The 21,103-nt window shown below is 38.5% G+C and overlaps 4 protein-coding genes across 5 annotated transcripts; 2 read left to right on the plus strand and 2 right to left on the minus strand.

Moving 5' to 3' along the window:
- Window positions 1-1,317: 1,317 nt before the first annotated feature.
- On the minus strand, window positions 1,318-11,312 carry LOC108203129 (uncharacterized). Of its 2 annotated transcripts, XM_064084693.1 has the most exons (6): window positions 11,225-11,312; window positions 10,545-10,612; window positions 9,791-9,953; window positions 3,086-3,561; window positions 2,030-2,136; window positions 1,318-1,895 (listed from the first exon to the last, which is right to left on the minus strand). In XM_064084693.1, the coding sequence occupies exons 3-4, from the start codon at window positions 9,926-9,928 to the stop codon at window positions 3,145-3,147; spliced, it is 555 nt and encodes a 184-aa protein (XP_063940763.1). In that variant the 5' UTR covers window positions 9,929-9,953; window positions 10,545-10,612; window positions 11,225-11,312; the 3' UTR covers window positions 1,318-1,895; window positions 2,030-2,136; window positions 3,086-3,144. The 2 variants fall into 2 exon arrangements, with proteins under 2 accessions (XP_063940763.1, XP_063940762.1); XM_064084692.1 differs by lacking the exon at window positions 1,318-1,895 and having other exon boundaries at window positions 1,917-2,136.
- Window positions 11,313-12,833: 1,521 nt separating this feature from the next.
- Window positions 12,834-15,311, plus strand: LOC108200439 (uncharacterized protein At5g01610). Its single transcript, XM_017368589.2, has 3 exons — window positions 12,834-13,064; window positions 14,629-14,683; window positions 14,771-15,311. The coding sequence occupies exons 1-3, from the start codon at window positions 12,963-12,965 to the stop codon at window positions 15,151-15,153; spliced, it is 540 nt and encodes a 179-aa protein (XP_017224078.1). The 5' UTR covers window positions 12,834-12,962; the 3' UTR covers window positions 15,154-15,311.
- A 735-nt stretch (window positions 15,312-16,046) lies between these two features.
- On the plus strand, window positions 16,047-18,126 carry LOC108200425 (cell division topological specificity factor homolog, chloroplastic). The gene is made up of 2 exons (XM_017368566.2): window positions 16,047-16,282; window positions 17,171-18,126. The coding sequence occupies exons 1-2, from the start codon at window positions 16,196-16,198 to the stop codon at window positions 17,786-17,788; spliced, it is 705 nt and encodes a 234-aa protein (XP_017224055.1). The 5' UTR covers window positions 16,047-16,195; the 3' UTR covers window positions 17,789-18,126.
- Window positions 18,127-18,399: 273 nt separating this feature from the next.
- On the minus strand, window positions 18,400-19,092 carry LOC108201700 (uncharacterized). Its single transcript, XM_017369986.1, has one exon. The coding sequence runs from the start codon at window positions 19,090-19,092 to the stop codon at window positions 18,400-18,402; it is 693 nt and encodes a 230-aa protein (XP_017225475.1).
- Between the last annotated feature and the right edge of the window lie 2,011 nt (window positions 19,093-21,103).

Consider the following 21,103-nt stretch of genomic DNA (forward strand, 5'->3'; position numbering starts at 1 on the left):
GTGGCAGTGAGGGTTACTAACCTTCTTTTATTTTATTTTGTTTTGTTATTGATATGGATTATAAATATATTATCATTTACACGTAATCAGCCACGTAGTCCACTCTTTAACGTCTGTTAATTGTTTTTAACAGAATGCTTAGTTACTAATTATAAAATTAGTTGAATATTAATTTTGAGAAGCTTTTTAGTTAAGTGGTAATTTTCTAAAAAGCTAAATAGTTTAGTGTTAAAAAAATTCATTTTCCCTTAGTTTTTTTTACCTATTACGCTAAAGTTTATGAATTAATATAACTAGAAAATATCACTTTTTTTATGGAAGTTAAAACATTGTTCACGGTGAAAAAATATATTTCATAATTTTTAGTGGATCGGGGCTCCGATCCGATTATCCATGATCCGAGTGGACCGGATATGGATTGACTTGTAAAATATCCGACTCCTGATCCGATCCGATCCGAATCCGATAAATTTAAATGGATTAGGATATGGATTTAGCTAGATCCGATCCAAATCCGATCCGTTTACAGACCTATGTGGGACCTCTATCTAATTGCTCTTGTGCTTTACTTTAAATATTACTTCTCTGGATATGGATTGTACCAAGCTTTCGCGTCTTCTATATGCGTGTACTAACCTTCGCATCTTTCATATGCGTATATTAATGAAAAGAAAAATAAATACGCAATCGCTAGATGCTTGCCTGTGACCGGATGAAGAAGGTATACTGACACTCGCATTTGTCAAATGCGTATTGCTCTAAGCGCATGTCCACGATGCGTATCCAGTTGGGTATTTAGGACACTTGTTCCGCTCATAGTTATTTCGGACCTTTCTCCTTTAAAATTAGTTAGAAAAGGCTCTCACCCATAATATTATAAGGTAGAGATAGCATTTGTATGGCTTAAATTTGAGCTCCACTCAATTATAATCAAATCAAAATAAAATTTATTACCAGACGAATTCGTTTGCTTCTTGTGCGTGCCTCTAGCAATAACAGTCAAAACAAGTGTTACAAATTTTATAGTACCTTCTAATTTTACAAGTAAGCAGATGGTGTTTTTTCTTAAGAAAAAACAAAAAATAATAGTTAATGTCAAGTTTCAAAGTTTGGTGGTACCCACAAATTCTAATACTAATTCGAAGTGATGAATATTTTACACAATTTTAGTGATTCTTAACTTTCCTAGAAAGAGATATGAAAATGAAAATAGGTGACTTCATAATGGGCTACCAAAGTTTCAACTAAAACAGGACCACACATGCAAGTGCAACTCTACAAGTCATCCCAGAAACTACTAACAAAAGGAACAGGGAGTTTTAATCTTACGAAAATTTGTCATTCCAGCAAACTGATGCAGTAACAAGATCTCGATCTTCATAAGGCGATTGTGCTGTTCAACAAAATGTGATGCCTTCGGAGCAGAAAGAACAATTATTGGTAAATGTGGAATTGAATCAGGAAAAGACAGAATCAGGGTTCCGATGAAAGTTGCAAAACTGAATTTATAGAGTGGCAAACCGATAGCTCCAACAGAATTAAGTCAACAGACACTATAACAGACTACTTCCACACAAAGATTGGGAGAACTACGAGATACAGATCAATAGACATGCATATGTGTACATAGTGTTATGCAAACAGTTCTCTATACAGTCACTTGGTTATCGACTCAATCAAGTCATCATGGAAGGGAGATACCACATACATAAACCTGACATTGGCCGAGAAGGAATGAAACTTGAGCAACTTTGTTGACATTGGTACTCATCTTCTCACCCAATTTTCTTCACTACTTTAGTTCCACCCCTATCAATCCGACCAACTGAACACAAAAATTTTGCTGTTTCGATCCAGCAAGGCTATAATGTTGTGCCTCATCATTCGCATTAAGTCTACAGTGCCAAACAATGAAATTACTTGTGCAAAAATATTCATGAATTTCGAAAAACATATATGAGCTCAAATCCAGAACATGATGCAATAAAACTAAATTAGTACTTGAATACAGCCTCCAACGGTACTACACCTGATTACATGCAAGGAATATGAAACTAAATCCAACATTGCTTCATTGTTCGAGAAGAGTATCCACACAAGCACCAACTTCCCAGTCATCTGCTTTTACATATTGAGCTATAAAAGAAGGATAACAGTCAGTTTTAAAATTAATCAGCGGGTTGTACAAATTAAGCTCAAATGTTTCTCAAGTGTCTATGATCTCTTGAATGTCTGTCATATTCCATAAAGTAGCTAGTAATTCTCCGGGTACATAATTCTTCAGTTAATTCATAGTTCTTAAGGATTTTTATTACCAAAGGGAACTCATAATAGTGTGATAGAAAGCTTGATAACGAACATGAACAATATTCTTAATATATTGCCATCTCTACTCCTACTCCTTATCTTCGTAAAAACATCGAATCATAAATTCAATTACAATTTATACACATTTTTATCAGCTAACAAGCCAAGAAACTCCCCCCATAAGATACCTAAGTAGTATGCATTCTTCTTGCTTGTTAAAATTCACATATACAAACAATGTTATCATTCAAGAACTAAATTGGTTCACAAGTAACTATAAACTTGACAATAAGAACCATAAGCAGTGGATCATTCTTTACATGTCAATTATATTCCATACATGATTACAATAACAAAAATAATGACATCATGGCTCTGTGAAGGCTAAACTATAGATGGATATCTGGCTTTAATAAACATATTTATTTTAGCATATCTTGAACAAGATCTAGTCGTTTCACATACAAAATAAAGACACATGAAGAAGTCCCGTTAATTAGATGTAACAATTTAAAGTACAACATTCTAGAAAGCCCTCATGTATGAAGTGGTTATTATCAAAATAAACCAGCCTTGCTTAGCTTCGTACTCCTAGTTGCAATCACCTTACAGTGTCATATAAGCCTATGGGATTTTCTAGCGAAATAAGTACTATTCAGTAGTATAATATTCAAGGAGTCTTCTCTTCACCCATTTGTACATGCCTATGAACAAAACACGGTTCCGAGTATTAACAAAATTAACCCAAGCCAGGCATAATTTAAAAAGAAAAGCGTACCTGAGTATTAGCAGGGCATCAATATGTTATACTCCAGATTCTGCTCCATATGATAGAATTCACCGAGCAGATCTCCCGTTCTCATTTACAGTTTGCAGCCAAGCTTGTCCAGCTCTAGCCATCTTCTTATTCTCAAAGGCCATAAGAGACTGAGCATGCTTTAGTCCATTGAGATGACCTTCTATGACAAGAACACTTGAGCCTGGAGATTTACATAAATCACATGACAGTGGGTTGCTAAAAGCCCTTCCCATCTTCTTGAAATCAATCAATTTTTCATGGTGTCTTCGACTGTTGCAATGCTGCCTGAGATGAAACAGTGTAGCAAAGGCCAACGTGCAGGCATGGCAAACAAGTACAGAGGGATGGTTTTTGAACACTTGGCAACTTGAAGAAGAAGCCTGTTGTTCAGGAAAGCCTTGGAAAGTACTGGTCGGTTCTTTTCTCTTCAACCCCAGTTGACTTTGAGGAGGACCCTACAATGTTAAATGGGGGTATGAAACAGAATATTAACAAACACAGTTGAAGAATATAATTTTATAGGAGAATTACAAAAAGGTAAAAACTGAAACTTTACAAGATGTCCTGATGTAAACCAAATAAAGCCGCATAAGTGAGTATGTTACTTAACAGAAGCAAAGAATCTTAATTGCAAATATATGTGTTTATCGACATGCCTATCATATAAGAGGTAGTTCATCTACACCCAGGTACTAAGAATGTAATCAATTGCATAAACGGTAAAACATTGTTGATAGAGGAATTTGGTAATCAACAAAGATGAGGTTCATGGCCGGAATCAAGATCCGTGACGGTGGTTTTGGTCGCCGGAGAGTGGTGGTTGTTTGTTTTAGGGGGTGGCTGAGATTAGGGTTTTGAGTTGGTCTCACGTGCTCTCAACTCGTGATCCCCCAATGTGCCTACGTACCCCTATTTATAGGGGATCAAGCCATACGTAGTTCTATTGGACCAAGAGTCCTAGTTTGATCAGGACTAGGCCTCTTGGCGATAAGGTCGGAGATAGGCCGAAGGCCCATCTTGGAGAATCCTACTCCTGTTAGAATTAGTCTTGAGTATGACTACCCCAGACTCCTAATCCAAATAGATCACGGATTCAACGATATCTCCACTACGAGAGATAGCATCTACCACGACTCTTATGGAGAAGTTATCTGGGAGAGCCATGGCTAACCCCTCGAGGTGCAGGGACATGTCCTCACCTCTCGGTGAGGTCTTCATCTTCAAACAAGGTAGACAAGGAGCCGAATTACACGATCGTCTCAATCCCCCGATGAGGGCTAACTCACCAGAATACAGGATCCAGACATATGATCGGCCTTCGTGTTACCCCGGAGGGCCTTCAAGAGCCATGATCACCTCAAGCCCCCACACGAGGGTTAACTCGGCAGATAGCAGGATTGAGGATTGTAGATCATGCCCGGATGAGCCCGGGAACTATCAGATGAGCTTGATAACTACCAAATGAGCTTGGTAACTACCAAATGAGCTTGGTAACTAGTTTTCATATCCCCCGAAAGGGTCGTCACGGAGACTCACTCATCCTCTTTCTTTCATCATGTATTTCATAACTATGCCTCTTCTGAGTCAAAGGACGCGCCCTGATAGGGAGGACGTGTCCTTCCCAATTCCCGTCTTCATCCCTGTTTACTGGACAAGAGACCGCACCTCCCGGGCCATGTCTGGGGAGGGCGCGTCCTCCCCTCCACATGATATACAAAAACGGCTACAACACCTCGGAAGAGTCGTCGTATCCCCCGGAGGGGTCGTCATATCCCCCCGGAGGGGTAGGTCTTCCTATCCCCGGAGGGACGGTCTTCGTCTCCCTCAGAAGGGTTGTCTCAGCGAATGTACACTCTCCCATAAGAAGAGCCTTCTTACAACACATCAGACAGGTCCTTCTTTAACATGAGGTCGCGCCCCCGGGGAGGCGAGGACACCCCGTCAAAGGCACGCCCTTGGTCTTCATCTCATTGTCAACTTCTTACAAGGGACGCGCCCCTCGGTCACCTCCGAAGAGGGCGTGCCCTCCTCCACATATTACAGGACGTGGGTGGACGGAGGTCGGTCGCGTCTCTCCATCAACACTCTCAAGTAAGGCGTCCCTCCTTGTGACTCGGAGGACGCGTCCTTTTCAAGCAACACCAAGGGTCGGTCGCGTCCTCACTTTATAAGCAGGAGGACGCGTCCTTCCTTTATATAGGACTCTTAGCCCAATTCATGTCTTACTTAGTTAAACTAAGTACATACTTGGCCCAACAAGGACCTAGCCAAATTTGGCTATAACAAGTACTCCCCAAATTTTCTTGATATTGGAGATATCAGGGAAATTTTTACTCCATACCACACATCCTCTTCCGAGAGGGCGTCCGCCCATAGAGGCGTGACGTAAGCCACTTCTATTCCTCGACATTCCAAGATGCAGGCTGTGCACAAGCCTTGCATGTATATAATGTCGGTGTCTTTGATCATTTAGCAAAGTTGCTAAGCATGAGGCTGTCGCGTCTTCTTGATGTGTTCATAAATAATAAGCAATCTTTATGTAGACAAAAGAAAACAGGGGGCGCGGCCTATCTGTTGTTGACAGTGGCGCAGCTTCGCTTATTCCTTCCAAAGGACACATTCAACCATAACATTCGCGCCAATGAACTTCAACAAAAGAAGGGCGCGCCTTCGCTGTGCGAAGGTTTGTGGCTTTTTTTTTTTTTTTTTTTTTTTTTAGCCTTAGTGTATCCATGGTACCTGGGAATAGTAAATATAAGGCGCGACTTACAGAGTGGCGCTGCCTTGTTATAACATGACCCCTTTTAATTCTTTTTGTTAAAGAATTGCCTAAGCAGAGGGCGCGGCTGATGGCGCTGCCTTGCAATATTTCTTTTCTTTCAAGGACTGTATAAGCAGAGGGCGCAGCCTTACTTGTAATGTGGGCTCTTTTGATCTTTTCCAAGGATTAAGTAGAGGGCGCGGCCTTTGGCGCAACCTTACTTTTTCACGCGTGAATCACTTGCTTAAGAAAATCAAGAGGACCACTCCCCAGTCCATACATCTTCCCATATGGGGCATCACGAATCTTATCGTGGTTTACATAACTCCGGTGCATCGCACAGGTCCCAGAGCTCATAGCTCAATGGGGAATTAATAGTATAAAATGTTATCCAGAGCATATCATGGATATGTAAGATCCAGAGCGTATCATGGATGCGCAAGTATAATGTCCAGAGCGTATCATGGATGCGCAAATATAGTATCCGGAGCGTATCATGGATATGTAAATAATCATAGCATCCAGAGTAGATCGTGGATGACATCCAGAGCGTATCATGGATGGTTAAAATTCATAGTACCCAGAGCTGGTCATGGATAATTTGGTAACCTTTGAAAGGCCTTAAGTGTACCTTGATCAAAGACCTTGCAGGTATCATGCTACGTTCCTGTAGAACGGAGGGCGCGCCCTCATCAAGATGGACAGCTCCTTTAGCATGTTGGACTTGACCTGCACTTTATCATGTATATGACTTAATACTGATGGTCAGTGTTACCTCATGACGTGCCCTGTTAGGGGAAGGCGCGTCCTCCCAAATTATCAACCCTGGAAACATGACTTTGGAACTCGGGGTGCGTCCAACTAGGAGGAGGCGCGTCTTTGAAGCATCTCCCTTCTCAACCTTATTATCCTGGGGGCGCGCCCTCATGCGCTTCCTCAAGTGATGAGTACTTCCGAGAGGGCGCGCCCTAGGGAGGGACGTGACCTCTTCAAGACTAGTGAGCTCCTTCCTGAGTATGTTTGTCTTCACAAAATATCATATGAAGCAATTAATGCATCAGACATACCAGAGGGCGCGCCCTGTCAGAGGGAGGCGTGCAATTCGTTCTTTGATAGAATACTGGTTGGATATGGCGTACCCCTTTAGGAGGGCGCGCCTTGTTGGAGGAAAGTGCGACTAGTCCTCACGGAGAAGAGGTGTATTCCTCATAAAGGTAACACCATATTACCTGTGAATTTATACATGTAGTAGTCTTAGGGAACCAAATATTGAGGGAGTTTAGTATTTACCTGAGGGCGCGCCCGGTCAGGGGAAGGCGCGCACCCTTACGACTTTTCGAGCTAGGTTCCATCTGAATAGCTCGCCCCCCGTAACTTTCCCTAGAGGCGCGCCCTGGCAAGGGAAGGCGCGACTTCTTCGAAAATGTTAAAGGGTGCATCCCTCATGGTGGTGGTCGAACACCACGTTACCTGTAGTTTTCAACGTGCCATACTTCTAGAGAATGCAGTAACGAGGAGGTTTAGAGTAGAGTTTACCTGGAGGCGCGCCCTGTTAGGGGGAGGCGCGCTCTTTGAAACTTTTCAAGCTTCGCTCCATTTGAATAACTCTCCGCTCGTAACTTTCCCTTTCATATCATTATCTGCGGTCAGGCCTTCAACACGTGCCTCTCGCGAACCTCAAATTACTTGCTCTGGGGAGGGCGCGCCCCTTCAGAAAACCGTTGAGGCTTCCAGGGAGGCGATCTCCTTCTCGTAAAGACTCAAACCACAACAGACTTGTTAGCAATAACATGCGAAAGCATTGTGAGAATCTTACCCGGAGGTGCGCCTTCTTCGGAGATGTCAGGGAATTCATTCCTCACGGTGGTAGTCGAGCACCACATCACTTGGAGGTGTACCCTGTCAGGGGGAGGTGTACTCTTTCCGGGGGAGGTGTACCCTGTCCGGGGGAGGTGTACTCTGTCCGGGGGAGGTGTACACTGTCTGGGGGAGGTGTACTCTCTTCGTAGGTGTTAGGTCTCCGAAAATCGCATCCTTCGCTGACTCCCCGGTCCAGAATACCTTGTTCGCATATTAGGTTACCTCCTAGAATTTCGTTGATGATCGTCCTCCTTCAAACTCCCGATGGAGATATCGTCCTTTTCTGGAGAAGTAGATGAAGGTCTCCTCTTCTCTTGTGTTCTAGCCATCGCCCTCCCGGAAAATGCTCCGCCTCTACGTGCGAATCTCCGTCATGTGACATCTCTTCCTCCTAAGATGAAGATCTTGAATAGCCCCTCCTTCTAGCGCCAATTTGTTGATAGAGGAATTTGGTAATCAACAAAGATGAGGTTCATGGCCGGAATCAAGATCCGTGACGGTGGTTTTGGTCGCCGGAGAGTGGTGGTTGTTTGTTTTAGGGGGTGGCTGAGATTAGGGTTTTGAGTTGGTCTCACGTGCTCTCAACTCGTGATCCCCCAATGTGCCTACGTACCCCTATTTATAGGGGATCAAGCCATACGTAGTTCTATTGGACCAAGAGTCCTAGTTTGATCAGGACTAGGCCTCTTGGCGATAAGGTCGGAGATAGGCCGAAGGCCCATCTTGGAGAATCCTACTCCTGTTAGAATTAGTCTTGAGTATGACTACCCCAGACTTCTAATCCAAATAGATCACGGATTCAACGATATCTCCACTACGAGAGATAGCATCTACCACGACTCTTATGGAGAAGTTATCTGGGAGAGCCATGGCTAACCCCTCGAGGTGCAGGGACATGTCCTCACCTCTCGGTGAGGTCTTCATCTTCAAACAAGGTAGACAAGGAGCCGAATTACACGATCGTCTCAATCCCCCGATGAGGGCTAACTCACCAGAATACAGGATCCAGACATATGATCGGCCTTCGTGTTACCCCGGAGGGCCTTCAAGAGCCATGATCACCTCAAGCCCCCACACGAGGGTTAACTCGGCAGATAGCAGGATTGAGGATTGTAGATCATGCCCGGATGAGCCCGGGAACTATCAGATGAGCTTGATAACTACCAAATGAGCTTGGTAACTACCAAATGAGCTTGGTAACTAGTTTTCATATCCCCCGAAAGGGTCGTCACGGAGACTCACTCATCCTCTTTCTTTCATCATGTATTTCATAACTATGCCTCTTCTGAGTCAAAGGACGCGCCCTGATAGGGAGGACGTGTCCTTCCCAATTCCCGTCTTCATCCCTGTTTACTGGACAAGAGACCGCACCTCCCGGGCCATGTCTGGGGAGGGCGCGTCCTCCCCTCCACATGATATACAAAAACGGCTACAACACCTCGGAAGAGTCGTCGTATCCCCCGGAGGGGTCGTCATATCCCCCCGGAGGGGTAGGTCTTCCTATCCCCGGAGGGACGGTCTTCGTCTCCCTCAGAAGGGTTGTCTCAGCGAATGTACACTCTCCCATAAGAAGAGCCTTCTTACAACACATCAGACAGGTCCTTCTTTAACATGAGGTCGCGCCCCCGGGGAGGCGAGGACACCCCGTCAAAGGCACGCCCTTGGTCTTCATCTCATTGTCAACTTCTTACAAGGGACGCGCCCCTCGGTCACCTCCGAAGAGGGCGTGCCCTCCTCCACATATTACAGGACGTGGGTGGACGGAGGTCGGTCGCGTCTCTCCATCAACACTCTCAAGTAAGGCGTCCCTCCTTGTGACTCGGAGGACGCGTCCTTTTCAAGCAACACCAAGGGTCGGTCGCGTCCTCACTTTATAAGCAGGAGGACGCGTCCTTCCTTTATATAGGACTCTTAGCCCAATTCATGTCTTACTTAGTTAAACTAAGTACATACTTGGCCCAACAAGGACCTAGCCAAATTTGGCTATAACAAACATCATTCCGAATTATACACCTCCACAACAAATTTTTAAGCCAACTGCATCAGCTTAATTAACAATTTACCTGTGAAGGAACTAGAGGTTTTAAGGGGTTCAGGTGTTGAAAGTTCAGCAGCTCCATCTTAGTTCTGTACTCGAACTCCCTTTGAATAGCGAGCTCGGCCGACATTACATTGTTCAAGGTAATCATCTCATCCTCCATCTTCTTAGCTAATTGTTCAGTTGACCTATCACATCAAAATTTCATTCTTTAAACACACTTGTCGAGAAAAACAAAACAACATTAGCAACAACTTATAGACAGCTACCAAGTAACATCTTTTCAACACAAAATCAATCAAAACTTTGCAGTCCAATCAAAACATTCATAAATTAATTATGCCAAAGGAGTGGAAATTAATCATTCCACAGCATTTTGTACCAACATTACCAATTTCTTCCTACCCGTAGGCCGTAGCCCCTCTTCTCTTCGTAACAAAATGTCGATGATTCGAGCTTCAAGCATGCTTGTTTGCCCAATTAAATCATGTAATCCATCTCTACCATAAAAATCAAATCTTTTTTCTTTTTTTGCTCAAAAAATCAAATCTTTCCTAATGGGTAATCATTTCAATTTTCACTTTGACACTACAATCAAAAGGGGCAGAAAGACCATTTGCAGAATTGAGTAATACAGGACAACCTATGTAAAATGACAGAGAATGGAGAATTAACCCATCAAGTACACAAACAAAAGATAATTAATAAGGATCAAAGAAGACAGAATCTAAAGAACTGAACTGGGTTTAAGGTTAAACCCGGTGGCTTAGTTGAGTCACCTGCTTTTTCTGTTTCTTGTCGCAAATGTAGCAGATCTGGAGGAGAAACACAGTTGGATGTCTTCACTTCCGTACCCAGTGTTCTAGAAATCGCTAGGCGTCCCAGGGCGGTCGGGGTACCTTCTAGCGATTAATCGGTAAAACGGGGATTAATCGGAAAGATTAATCGGAGCATTAATCGGACATATATTATTTTTAAATTATTATAATTAAATGTATTTAATAATTTTATCTACTTTTCACTACTAGTAGAGTGAAACCGGTAAACAATATAATATTATATATAAAATAAATACTTAATACATGTAATACAAAATCGTTGATTAAATAAATATATACCAATCAGTCTCTTATAAATAATGTAAGAAATATTAAATAAAAATATTAGTCATTTTACTTTTTTTATAAGATATTAAGTTAAGTACAAGTGAATACTTAATTTCTTATAATATAATTATAATTTAAGATTTTATTTATTAAAAATATTATTTTTTTTGTTATTGGCCGCCTGGACCGCCTAGGCGGGATTTGGACCGCCTAGGCGGGATGTTGACCGCCTAGGACCGATTTTTGTAAAAAAACATCTAATTCACCGCCTAGGACCGAATCGGGGCGTTTCGGGGCCGCCTAGCGCCTAGGCACCGCCTAGGCGGCCGCCTAGACCGATTTTTAGAACACTGTCCGTACCATGAGCTGTTGAGTTCAAGGAGAAATGTCTCAACTCTCAGGTGTGTGTATAGCTTGACCGTTAGGATTTTTTTTTTTTTTTAACGAATGTTTCTCGAAAAGTGAAATGGGTTAATTATCAAGTTGGTAACTGAAATGCGCTTAATGTATCAAGTTGATCACTGAACTCAAAATGATATCAAGATGGTCACTAAAATCACCATAAATATCAAAGAAGTGCCTTCAAATATGAGCTCAAAGTAGTAAAAAAATTATTTATAAAGTTTTACACATTATTTTTGAATATTACCACAACAACCTAAAAGGTTATGACTTCTAGTATTTAAAATAATATATTTATATTTTATCAAGTTTATTTATTATTTATATTTTATCATATAGTTATTTTCTTTGTTTTAATTAAAAATAAATAATAAATAAACTTGATAAAATCTAAATATATTATCATTAATATTAGAAGTCATGACTTTTTACTTGGTTTTGGTAACATTCAAAAATAATGTGTAAAATTTTATAAATAATATTTTTACTGCTTGAACTTATATTTCAAAGTACTTGTTTGATATTTATGGCCACTTCAGTGACCATCTTGATACCGTTTTGAGTTCAGTTATCAATTTGATATATTAAACCCACTTTAGTGACCAATTAGATAATTAACCCAAAGTAAAATAGATACGTAAAACGGATTAAAATGGATACATAAAACGGAATGAGATAGGTAAAAAGGGACGGGAGTTGTTATTTTAATAAATCTGATTAATCAATTTTTATCTATTTTAATAATTTAGATTTATGTTTCTTATAATTGAGTATCATTGGATAAACCACCACTTGTTTTCAGTCGTGCTTAGGTTAATTAATTTAATAATTTGTTTTCTTAACAATGCAAGCTTGTATGACTTGTAATTAGTATATGTTCTAATGTTCTAATAATTTACGGAATGAGTCGAATCCAGGTGTCCCGGAATAATAGAGGATAAACCCACCATTTGGACTATCTCAACTTAATAAATTCTATATTATACGATTATTCCCTCCGTCATGTCTTGTTTATGATTATTTCCGTTTTATTCTTCTTTTTACAGCTTTCATTCTGTTTACAGTAAGAAAACCGTGAATTCGAATTTTAAACCTTTGTAGTCATTTAATTTCCAATTAATTTCTACAAAATATCTGATAAATTTAATATTTGAAATATAGTAAATATCAAATTATTATATTATATATTAATGTTGTGATATGTTTAATTTTTAATCTATAAATCTTGATATTAAATTAACCATAATCAATAACTCAAATGGCTAGATCTAAATTTTAATCACCTGAATAATATGTAATTTGAAAAATGAAGTTGCATTCTATATATAATTATAAAATAATGAAATTGAGATTTTTACATAATTTACTTGATCCGAATTTTAAAATTTCAGTCACTTTTTTAAATTTGGCCGAATCATCGACAAAATCACACAAAACAAATTTTATATACACCGTTTCCAGGTTAGCGTGCAACTTACATGGTTGTGGACTGTGGTACAATAATATGATGCACTTTTTTTTGTTAATTTGTAGAAAAAATAAGTGGAATATGTTAAGTACAGCTGCATCACAATTCACAGCCAGCAATATAGGAATTTTTGTTGGGCTATCTCTCTCTATCTCTATACCTTTACTTAAAAGAAGTTGAGAGAGAGAGTAGGGAGAGAGAGAGAGAGAGGAGGGAGAGAGATGGAAAAGGCTTTGGTGAAAGTGGGAAGCATTAAAGCTGGGAGCTTTTGGCTTTCAAAGAAAGCTAAAGAAGAGTACTCTAACATTTCTCAGGATCTCACTGTATGTGCATTTTTACAGTCTTTCTTTTGTGTATGTGTTTTTTTTTGTGATTGTGCTTGTGTATTGTATGAAATGTGGTTGTGTTGATGATTACCCACTTGGAGATTTGAGGTTAAATCATATTAATTGTGAGATCTGTTAGGCTCTGGCCTCATATTTGGATGAACATCAAGTGTGAGAGAGGGAGGGGGAGAGAGAGAGAGAGAGATGGCTGTAGCATTTTGATATCTACTTCAGTGATGTGTGAATTGGAGATGGGAAAGTGATTTTTTTGTTATTGATATAGTAGATTGTACTAATTGATTTAGTAATTTTACTAGTATTTTTGTATGTGTTTCTTGATTTACAGGGAATTAAAGAACATTGATAGTTTTCCTTGTAGAAACTGTAATAGAGTTTGGATTCGAAATCAGGAGTAGTTGTTATTGGGGGGGGGGGGGGGGGTTTAATTTGTTAATTTGTATTAAGTTTGTAACTGCAGAAAAGTAGAAAATGTATGATGAAATGGGTGATTTAGTTGAATTTGGATCCACTTCGTCTTTCTTATTTTGTTTACAATATCAGGAATTACCACCCTTTACATCTTTCTTAATCTAAGATAAGTAATTGATTTACCGATGATGGTGTGATCATTAATTAAGATATTTACTTAATCGCTTATTTGCTTGACAATTTGGTTCGTTACTTAAGTGTGAGTTTCGACATATTTTACTTTGAGGTATCCAAGGGAAAGTTTGTTGAATTTGTGCTTGAAGTTTAGATGTTACCCTACAAAAAAAATCTCTTTTTTAACTTAATCATAGAAATTAGAATCACCAAATCTAACATTTTTTTACTTCTATCAATAGTCAAACATATTTGAATATCACCTTAGGAAACGTTGAGAAGTATATAAACAATACAGGGTAGTAGAAGGATAACCGTGTATATCATCTCAATGTAGTTTTACGTAGCGGCAGCAATCTTTGGCAACAAAAGTTCAGGCTTTATGCTAATATGTGGGTTTTCAACAGTATTTTGCAACCATGATTTCGAAAAGAAAATTTTCACTGTCATTTTAAACAGATGTCTCAATGTCTTAGACTGTCACAACCAGGCTTGAGGTTGTCTTGAGTGGCCTCGTGGTAATGTAAATACATCTTCAAAATTTTCATCATTTTCTCTGTTCCGTTCGCACAGATTTGGACTGGAGATTAGTGTCTCAGTCCCTCAAATTCAGAAGTGATTCCTTATCACACATCCTCTTTATCTTCTTCACAAGCCTCATCGCTGAAATTTTGGAGTCTCTCGTTGTTCATCCACTCCTACATTCTTATTTCCTACCTTTAATATTGTTCCCAATTTTTATTCCATTGCAACTACACTGCAGTCGTTCCAACCAACAGAGCGTTAGTATCACATTTCAGTACATGGTCAACTACATCAGTCCTTGAAAGAAAGATTTTGAATCTTCAATAATTAAGCTACCCCGCTCTAATTTGCTAAATGGTTGCTGCTATTAATGATGAAGATAATTTTGTTTAACTAATACAAGTACATACTGCTTGATTCTTTAACCGTGCAGACTTTGTCAAATACTGTTGAGGAGAAGGCAAAATGGATCTTTGATAAGCTTAAAGGTAACAAGCTTATATGTTAGTTTATTTTGGGTGATTTCGCACATGCAATCCCGGATCTAACGACCTTTTCTCTTCCTTGACCTGCAGGAAAGCCATTGAAAACCTTACCAGATCTCCTCCGTGAATACAATCTGCCAATAGGCCTCTTCCCTCAGAACATAACATGCTATGAATTTGACGATACAAAGGCCAGGCTGATAGTACACTTGCCCTCTGCTTGTGAAATTACCTTCAAGGACTCTTCTGTGATCAGGTATGCCACTCGGGTTAAATGCAACCTGATAAGAGGTAAGCTGACAGGCATAGATGGGATGAAAACAAAGGTCGTCTTGGTGTGGACAAAGGTCACAAGTGTCTCTGTCGAAGGCTACAAGTCAGATAAGGTCTGGTTTACAGCTGGTTTGGCAAAATCAAGGCCTAGGGAAGCTTATGACATTCCGCGTGATGCTATTAGAATCAAAGAATTTTAATTTTACTATCTATATCGAGCCTAAGGATGGGGACCTTCCTAAACATTCTTATTAGTGATACATATTAGCGTTTTTCTTCGTTATTATTCCTCTGTTTGAAAACCAGCAGAATCTGTCAATGGTTTAAAACTTTTGAGAATGAATGTGCTTCTTGTGCATCTATGGCTATGCAGCATTACCCTATCTAGTAGTCGTGTTTGGCTCTGAAAATCGCATATTAGGATGTCACATTCGATAGAACTAGCGTGCATGCATCTTAAAACAACCACGCATCTGCAGATTTTATCCATTTTGCGACTATACTTATCCCAAAAGTGTTTCCAATTACTTTGCTCATTTTAATTGGGTGATTCGCGTGTATCCTGAAGATCTTGATTGACATGAATAATTTTTGGGAAATAAATTTTAAGGTATCATGCATTTTGCCTCATCTGTTCAATTTCAAAATTATATGAAGTCGAATTTCAAATTTAAAAGGAACGACGAAATTGAGAATGAGCTCGACTTACAATCATTTTTATCGGATTCATAATCTGATCTAGTCTGATGAAATTTAAGAATTATTCAGGAATCATCCGATTAACCTTTCAAAATAAAAAACAATTGAAACTGAAAGTGATCTACTCAGATGAAATGTAGGAATTATTCGGGAATCATCCGATTAACCTTTTAAAATGAAAAAACATTGTAACTGAAAGTGAGCGCGACTTACAATCATTTTTACCCGGACTCATTAATCTAATCCTTATATAAAATCTGAAAATTATTTGAAAATCATTCGATTGACATGAAATTGATGTGATACTAAAAATTCATTAGTAAAAATCTAAATTTCCGATTTTGCTAAGTTTTAAGGGATTTTAGTTTTGATTTAAAATCCACACGTTTGTCGACACAAACCCAATTTGTTAAACCGAAATTATACCCCTCTGGGCTCTGGCACTCCTAAACGACGACGTCCCAAACATCCTCAGTTCCTCAACTTCCCACATTTCTACTGACCACCTGAACAAGCAAAACCAAACCCTAGAGCGACAAAACCATGGCGATTTCACCAGATTTTAGGGTTTCTGCAGCACTACGCCCTTTCTCTTGCACCCCATTTCGTAACACTCTTCACCGCTCAAAGGTATATACACACACTCATATGTATCTACATGCTATATTTCAATTTTGTGTATTCTTAGATTTGTTGATTTTGTCTTAATTCACTGATTTTTAGCTGATGCTTGGGTGTTTTTTTAGCTCAAATGTTGGTCTTTATGCTTTTAATTAGACGGATAGATGTTAGGATTGTAGAGAATTGAGTTCTGTGGATCAAGATTTATTTTTTCTTCGTGTTTTCGTGATTATATTGATGTAGAAATTAGGAGTATAGGAGATAAGAGTAGGTTGAAATTGAGGGTATAGAGTTTCTTTTTATTGTTTTTGTGAATTACAATTAGGTTCTGTAAGTTCGTGTAAGTGATAATTTTGTTGATGTGTTACGGAGTAGTTTTGATTGAGATGATGATTTGGACGTCTGGTAGTCTGGTTGAGGTCTCGTGTTTATGTTTTATACGTTGTGGCAGCAACATTACGGTTATGATTACTGAATGATGGTTGTGCTCTTTTTGGTTTAGTTGGTAGACTTTCATAGGCTGCAAATGGGAAGCTGAATGTTGAACTGCCCGAATGATACCTATCACCAATTTACCAATACGTAAACTACTTTTTATGATGAAACTGAGATATATAATTTGAGATTCATGGAAAGTTGTAATGCAAAAGATTGTTGTTCTGTGATGGATATATCGACAAATTTTTTGTTATAAGAACACCCATAAAGCGAGTTAATCATTACGACATAGTTACACAAGCCCGCGTCTGCTTCCCCATATGTCCACACAGCATTTCTGTACTAGCCGGCCTTTGGACAACATTCAGCACAGAAGTTTTTTTGATTAGTAATATTTGGCATGTATGTTTGCAGTTTGCACTGCTTCGGATCTTTATGATTTTTTATGTTGTATCACAGGTTGATTTTACTGGCTTTCTAGATGGAGGGATGGTTGTTTCTGGGGGCACAGTCAGGTGGCCTCAATCTGTGGTTGGCAGCCACAGCATCCGTTGCAATTTTAAACGACCTATTGCTGATGATGGTGAATATAAGCTGTCCTCGGGTTCCATAAGCCAAGAAGCTGAGAACTTCCTCATTAACGCCATAAACATGACTTTTGTTGAGCGTCTAAACCTAGCTTGGAAAATAATCTTCCCTTCACCGGCATCAAAAAGGAAGTCTAATGCGAACATTGCTAAACAGCGTCTGCAAATGATCCTCTTCTCTGACCGTTGTGCAGTTAGTAATGAGGCTAAGCAAAAGATAGTGAGCAACGTAGTAAGAGCTCTATCAGATTTTGTGGAGATAGAATCACAAGATAAAGTTCAGCTTAATGTTTCTACTGATGCAGCTGTGGGAACCATTTATTCAGTGACAGTGCCTGTTCGACGAGTAAAACCACAATATCAAGAAGATGACGAGACTGGCACAATCACAAATGTCGAGTACAAAGACTACGGTGAAAGTTCTGGTTCTGTTGACGTCAAGTTTGATTTTTATGTTCCAGATGAAAAACATAATGAGCTTAGATTCTGAAACATGAAAATGGATCGGAAGAGGCTGAAGGACACAATGAAATTATGCAGTGACTACGGATTATTCGTGGTGCCATCTTTGGTGAGATGTTTCGGATTCCTTTTGATCTAGACCTGACTTTTAAATTTGTAAATAAATTACTTTTCCTTCTCGGGTGATCTGTTTTTTCAGCATCAAAGTTCCAGTTTGTAGTTGAAATGAAAAAATATGGTAAACCTTGGTTGGTCATTCGAAAACAGTACATCGTATCAGTTTAATTCAAGGTTTGTAGCAGTTGACTATAATTTGTATTTTGTTGGTTTATACCAGTGTTAATTACATGGTTGAGAATTGAGATATATCTACATGAAATTAAGGTTACAATCTGTGCAAAACATGGCAGAGCATTATTCAGCCGATCTTTTATGTTTTCTGTAGGTTATATAAATGATAATCATTTCTATCTTACAAACTTAAAATCTCACTTATAGGTGGATAAGGTAAGAACATATTATTTCGAGTGAACTTTGAATATCACCAAACATATAATCATAATCTCATCTCATGCAGGGGTTTATTTAACTAAAAATACTGCATACATTATAAGAGTGTAATGAACTTCTGGATATGATCTAGCCCAAACGAGTTGCACTTAGCACTCCTGGCGGCGGTGTTCCTGGACTAGTCTCTGGATTGGGTCCGGATGGAACGAGTCTCTTCACTTCACCAGAACTTGGAGGCGGTGTTCCTGGACTAGTCTCTGGATTGGGTCCGGATGGGACGAGTCTCTTCACTCCACCAACACCTGGAGGCGGTGTTCCTGGACTAGTCTCTGGATTGGGTCCGGATGGGACGAGTCTCTTCACTTCACTAGCACCTGGAGGCGGTGTTCCTGGACTAGTCTCTGGATTAGGTCCGGATGGGACGAGTCTTTTCGCTTCAGCACCTGGTGGCGGTGTTCCTGGACTAGTCTCTGGATTGGGTCCGGATGGGACGAGTCTCTTCGCTTCAGCACCTGGAGGCGGTGTTCCTGGACTAGTCTCTGGATTGGGTCCGGATGGGACGAGTCTCTTCGTTTCAGCGCCTGGAGGCGGTGTTCCTGGACTCGTTTCTGGATTGGGTCCGGATGGCACAAGTCTCTTTGCTGCTCCTGTATCGTGAACAGGCAACTTAAACCCTAACTTATGAAAAAGAGCCAAGCTGCTTCTTCTATTATGTAACATAAGCCGTGCTTCTGAATTCGCAGAAAAGGTTAAGAAAACGGCTAGGATAATCTGCACAATGATTATCAAGCGTTTAGCAGCAACTGAATTATTAGTAGCCATCTTTAGAGTTTTGTAATACAATGCATAGTACTCAAGCATGCAGATTCTATTTATAGCCGTCACTCGTATAGTTAAGGCAATTGTATAAATCATGGATCCTAATCATATTAAAGCATATCAATTTTTGTGGAATTAAGTTTATATTATAGAATTGATTTTGTGGGATTAACTTTATTTTGTAGAATTGATTTTGTGGAATTAAGGTTATATTATGGCGTGATATCTGATTCGATCACAAATGTAGGATTCGGGATTGGGCCACTTTTGGTATAATATTCACAGCCTAATTTCCTTATTTAGTTTTTTTTAGTTCAGCCTACTAGCACAGGGTAGCAATTTCTAAGAGAAGAAATAAGTTTAAAGATATGCAACTAATTTGTGAAGCTATAAATCAATGTCCTTCAATTAATTGGGGTAATTAAAGATTAGATTGTACGAAAATGATTTGATCTTTTTGAAATATTTTAATGAGACCAATATTGATGATGCACAAAATAAATTTCCAAGTGATAAGATATAGAGCCTTTCTATTTAGCCTTATTTGATAAAATAAGGATTTATTTTAAACAATCTTCATATTTATGTAATATTATTTCAGTATATTTAATAAGTGTACAACATTTTTTATTTATCGAAATAAGTCATTTATTTTCAAAATATAAATTCATGATTTATTTAAAAATAATTATTTTTTATTTGAAAATAAGACAAATCAAATCGGATTTAATTTGATAGAATGCATGTCCATCTACTGATCAAATTATACTAGCAAATCATGCAATATCCACTGCATGAATGTCATCTCAATTCTCAACTGACATATGGAGATATGAAATATATATATCTTATATTTATCATAACATTTATGAAGAATAATTATTCGACGATATAAAATATGAATTTTTTTAGTTTAACATTTTAAAAATAATACAAAGAATAGAAAAAAAATTAGATGAATCACGGCAAAATTAAAAAAATAACAACGGAGAACATAACACTTCTTACCAAGAAATTAGAAGCACAATTATCCCGACTAAGCATCTTTAACAGATTCGAGGATTCCTTCGCTCACTAAAATTAACATAAAAACCAAAAACCAAAGAGAATACAGTGAATTCATAAGAGCACAGCATGGGGAAAAAAATATAGAAGCAATTCATACTCTGACAAAACTGGAAAACGCTAGATAAGGAGATACATACCTGAGCTCTGTTGCGAAAGAAAAGAACAAAAAGAAAACCTGAAAAAGACACCGTAAATTAAAAAAAATTCCTAGATATTTATATATCATACATTTATGATTTAACACATAACCGCATTATTCAATTGAAAACATAAGTGAATAACATAACTTAAAGTACAATATTTAATTAAGAAAGACAAGTATTTAATTAAGAATGGCAAGTATTTGCTTAATTGCCATTAATTAATATTTAAGAAAATATTTTATACGTTAACATAACAAAATATATAATCTAATAAATTCTAACAAATTAATAATTGTCTGTCACGAAACTATTCAGGATATTATTGTGTTTAAAAAATACTAAGAAAAGGCCATTATCTTTGAAAGACGAAAAAAATAGGAAAATTGGAGGAAAAAAGTACTCCTTCCGTTTCAAATTAGATGTCCACTTTCAGAAAATCACATAGTTTAAGAAAAATGGTTGTTCACAAAGTCCACTTTCAGATAATCACACGGTTTAAGAAAAATGGTTGTTCACAAATTAATTGCATTGAATGATCAAAATATGTGGCGTAAGATTGATCTAGGAAATATAAATAAGAGATATGTGGAGTAGAATTGACTTTGAAAATATGATTTTGCATTGAAAGTTGAAGTGGACAATTAATTTGAAACAAACTCTTTTTTTTTAAAAGTGGACATGTAAATTGAAACGGAGTGTGGAGTAGAATTGACTTTGGAAATATGATTTTGCATTGAAAGTTGAAGTGGACAATTAATTTGAAACAAACCTTTTTTTTTAAAGTGACATGTAAATTGAAACGG

This window comes from Daucus carota, chromosome 9, assembly GCF_001625215.2.
Source record: "Daucus carota subsp. sativus chromosome 9, DH1 v3.0, whole genome shotgun sequence".
In the NCBI taxonomy this organism is placed as follows: domain Eukaryota; kingdom Viridiplantae; phylum Streptophyta; class Magnoliopsida; order Apiales; family Apiaceae; genus Daucus; species Daucus carota.

What these genes read in the sequence shown, in the direction of transcription:
- LOC108201700 (XM_017369986.1), bottom strand. Translation starts at nt 19,092, where the DNA reads ATGGCTACTAATAATTCAGTTGCTGCTAAACGCTTGATAATCATTGTG.
- LOC108203129 (XM_064084693.1), bottom strand. Translation starts at nt 9,928, where the DNA reads ATGGAGGATGAGATGATTACCTTGAACAATGTAATGTCGGCCGAGCTC. An exon ending in AACCTCTAGTTCCTTCACAG is followed by an intron (nt 3,562 to 9,790) that starts GTAAATTGTTAA and finishes TTAACATTGTAG; the next exon opens with GGTCCTCCTCAAAGTCAACT.
- LOC108200439 (XM_017368589.2), top strand. Translation starts at nt 12,963, where the DNA reads ATGGAAAAGGCTTTGGTGAAAGTGGGAAGCATTAAAGCTGGGAGCTTT. An exon ending in ACATTTCTCAGGATCTCACT is followed by an intron (nt 13,065 to 14,628) that starts GTATGTGCATTT and finishes TTAACCGTGCAG; the next exon opens with ACTTTGTCAAATACTGTTGA. An exon ending in GATCTTTGATAAGCTTAAAG is followed by an intron (nt 14,684 to 14,770) that starts GTAACAAGCTTA and finishes CTTGACCTGCAG; the next exon opens with GAAAGCCATTGAAAACCTTA.
- LOC108200425 (XM_017368566.2), top strand. Translation starts at nt 16,196, where the DNA reads ATGGCGATTTCACCAGATTTTAGGGTTTCTGCAGCACTACGCCCTTTC. An exon ending in ACACTCTTCACCGCTCAAAG is followed by an intron (nt 16,283 to 17,170) that starts GTATATACACAC and finishes GTTGTATCACAG; the next exon opens with GTTGATTTTACTGGCTTTCT.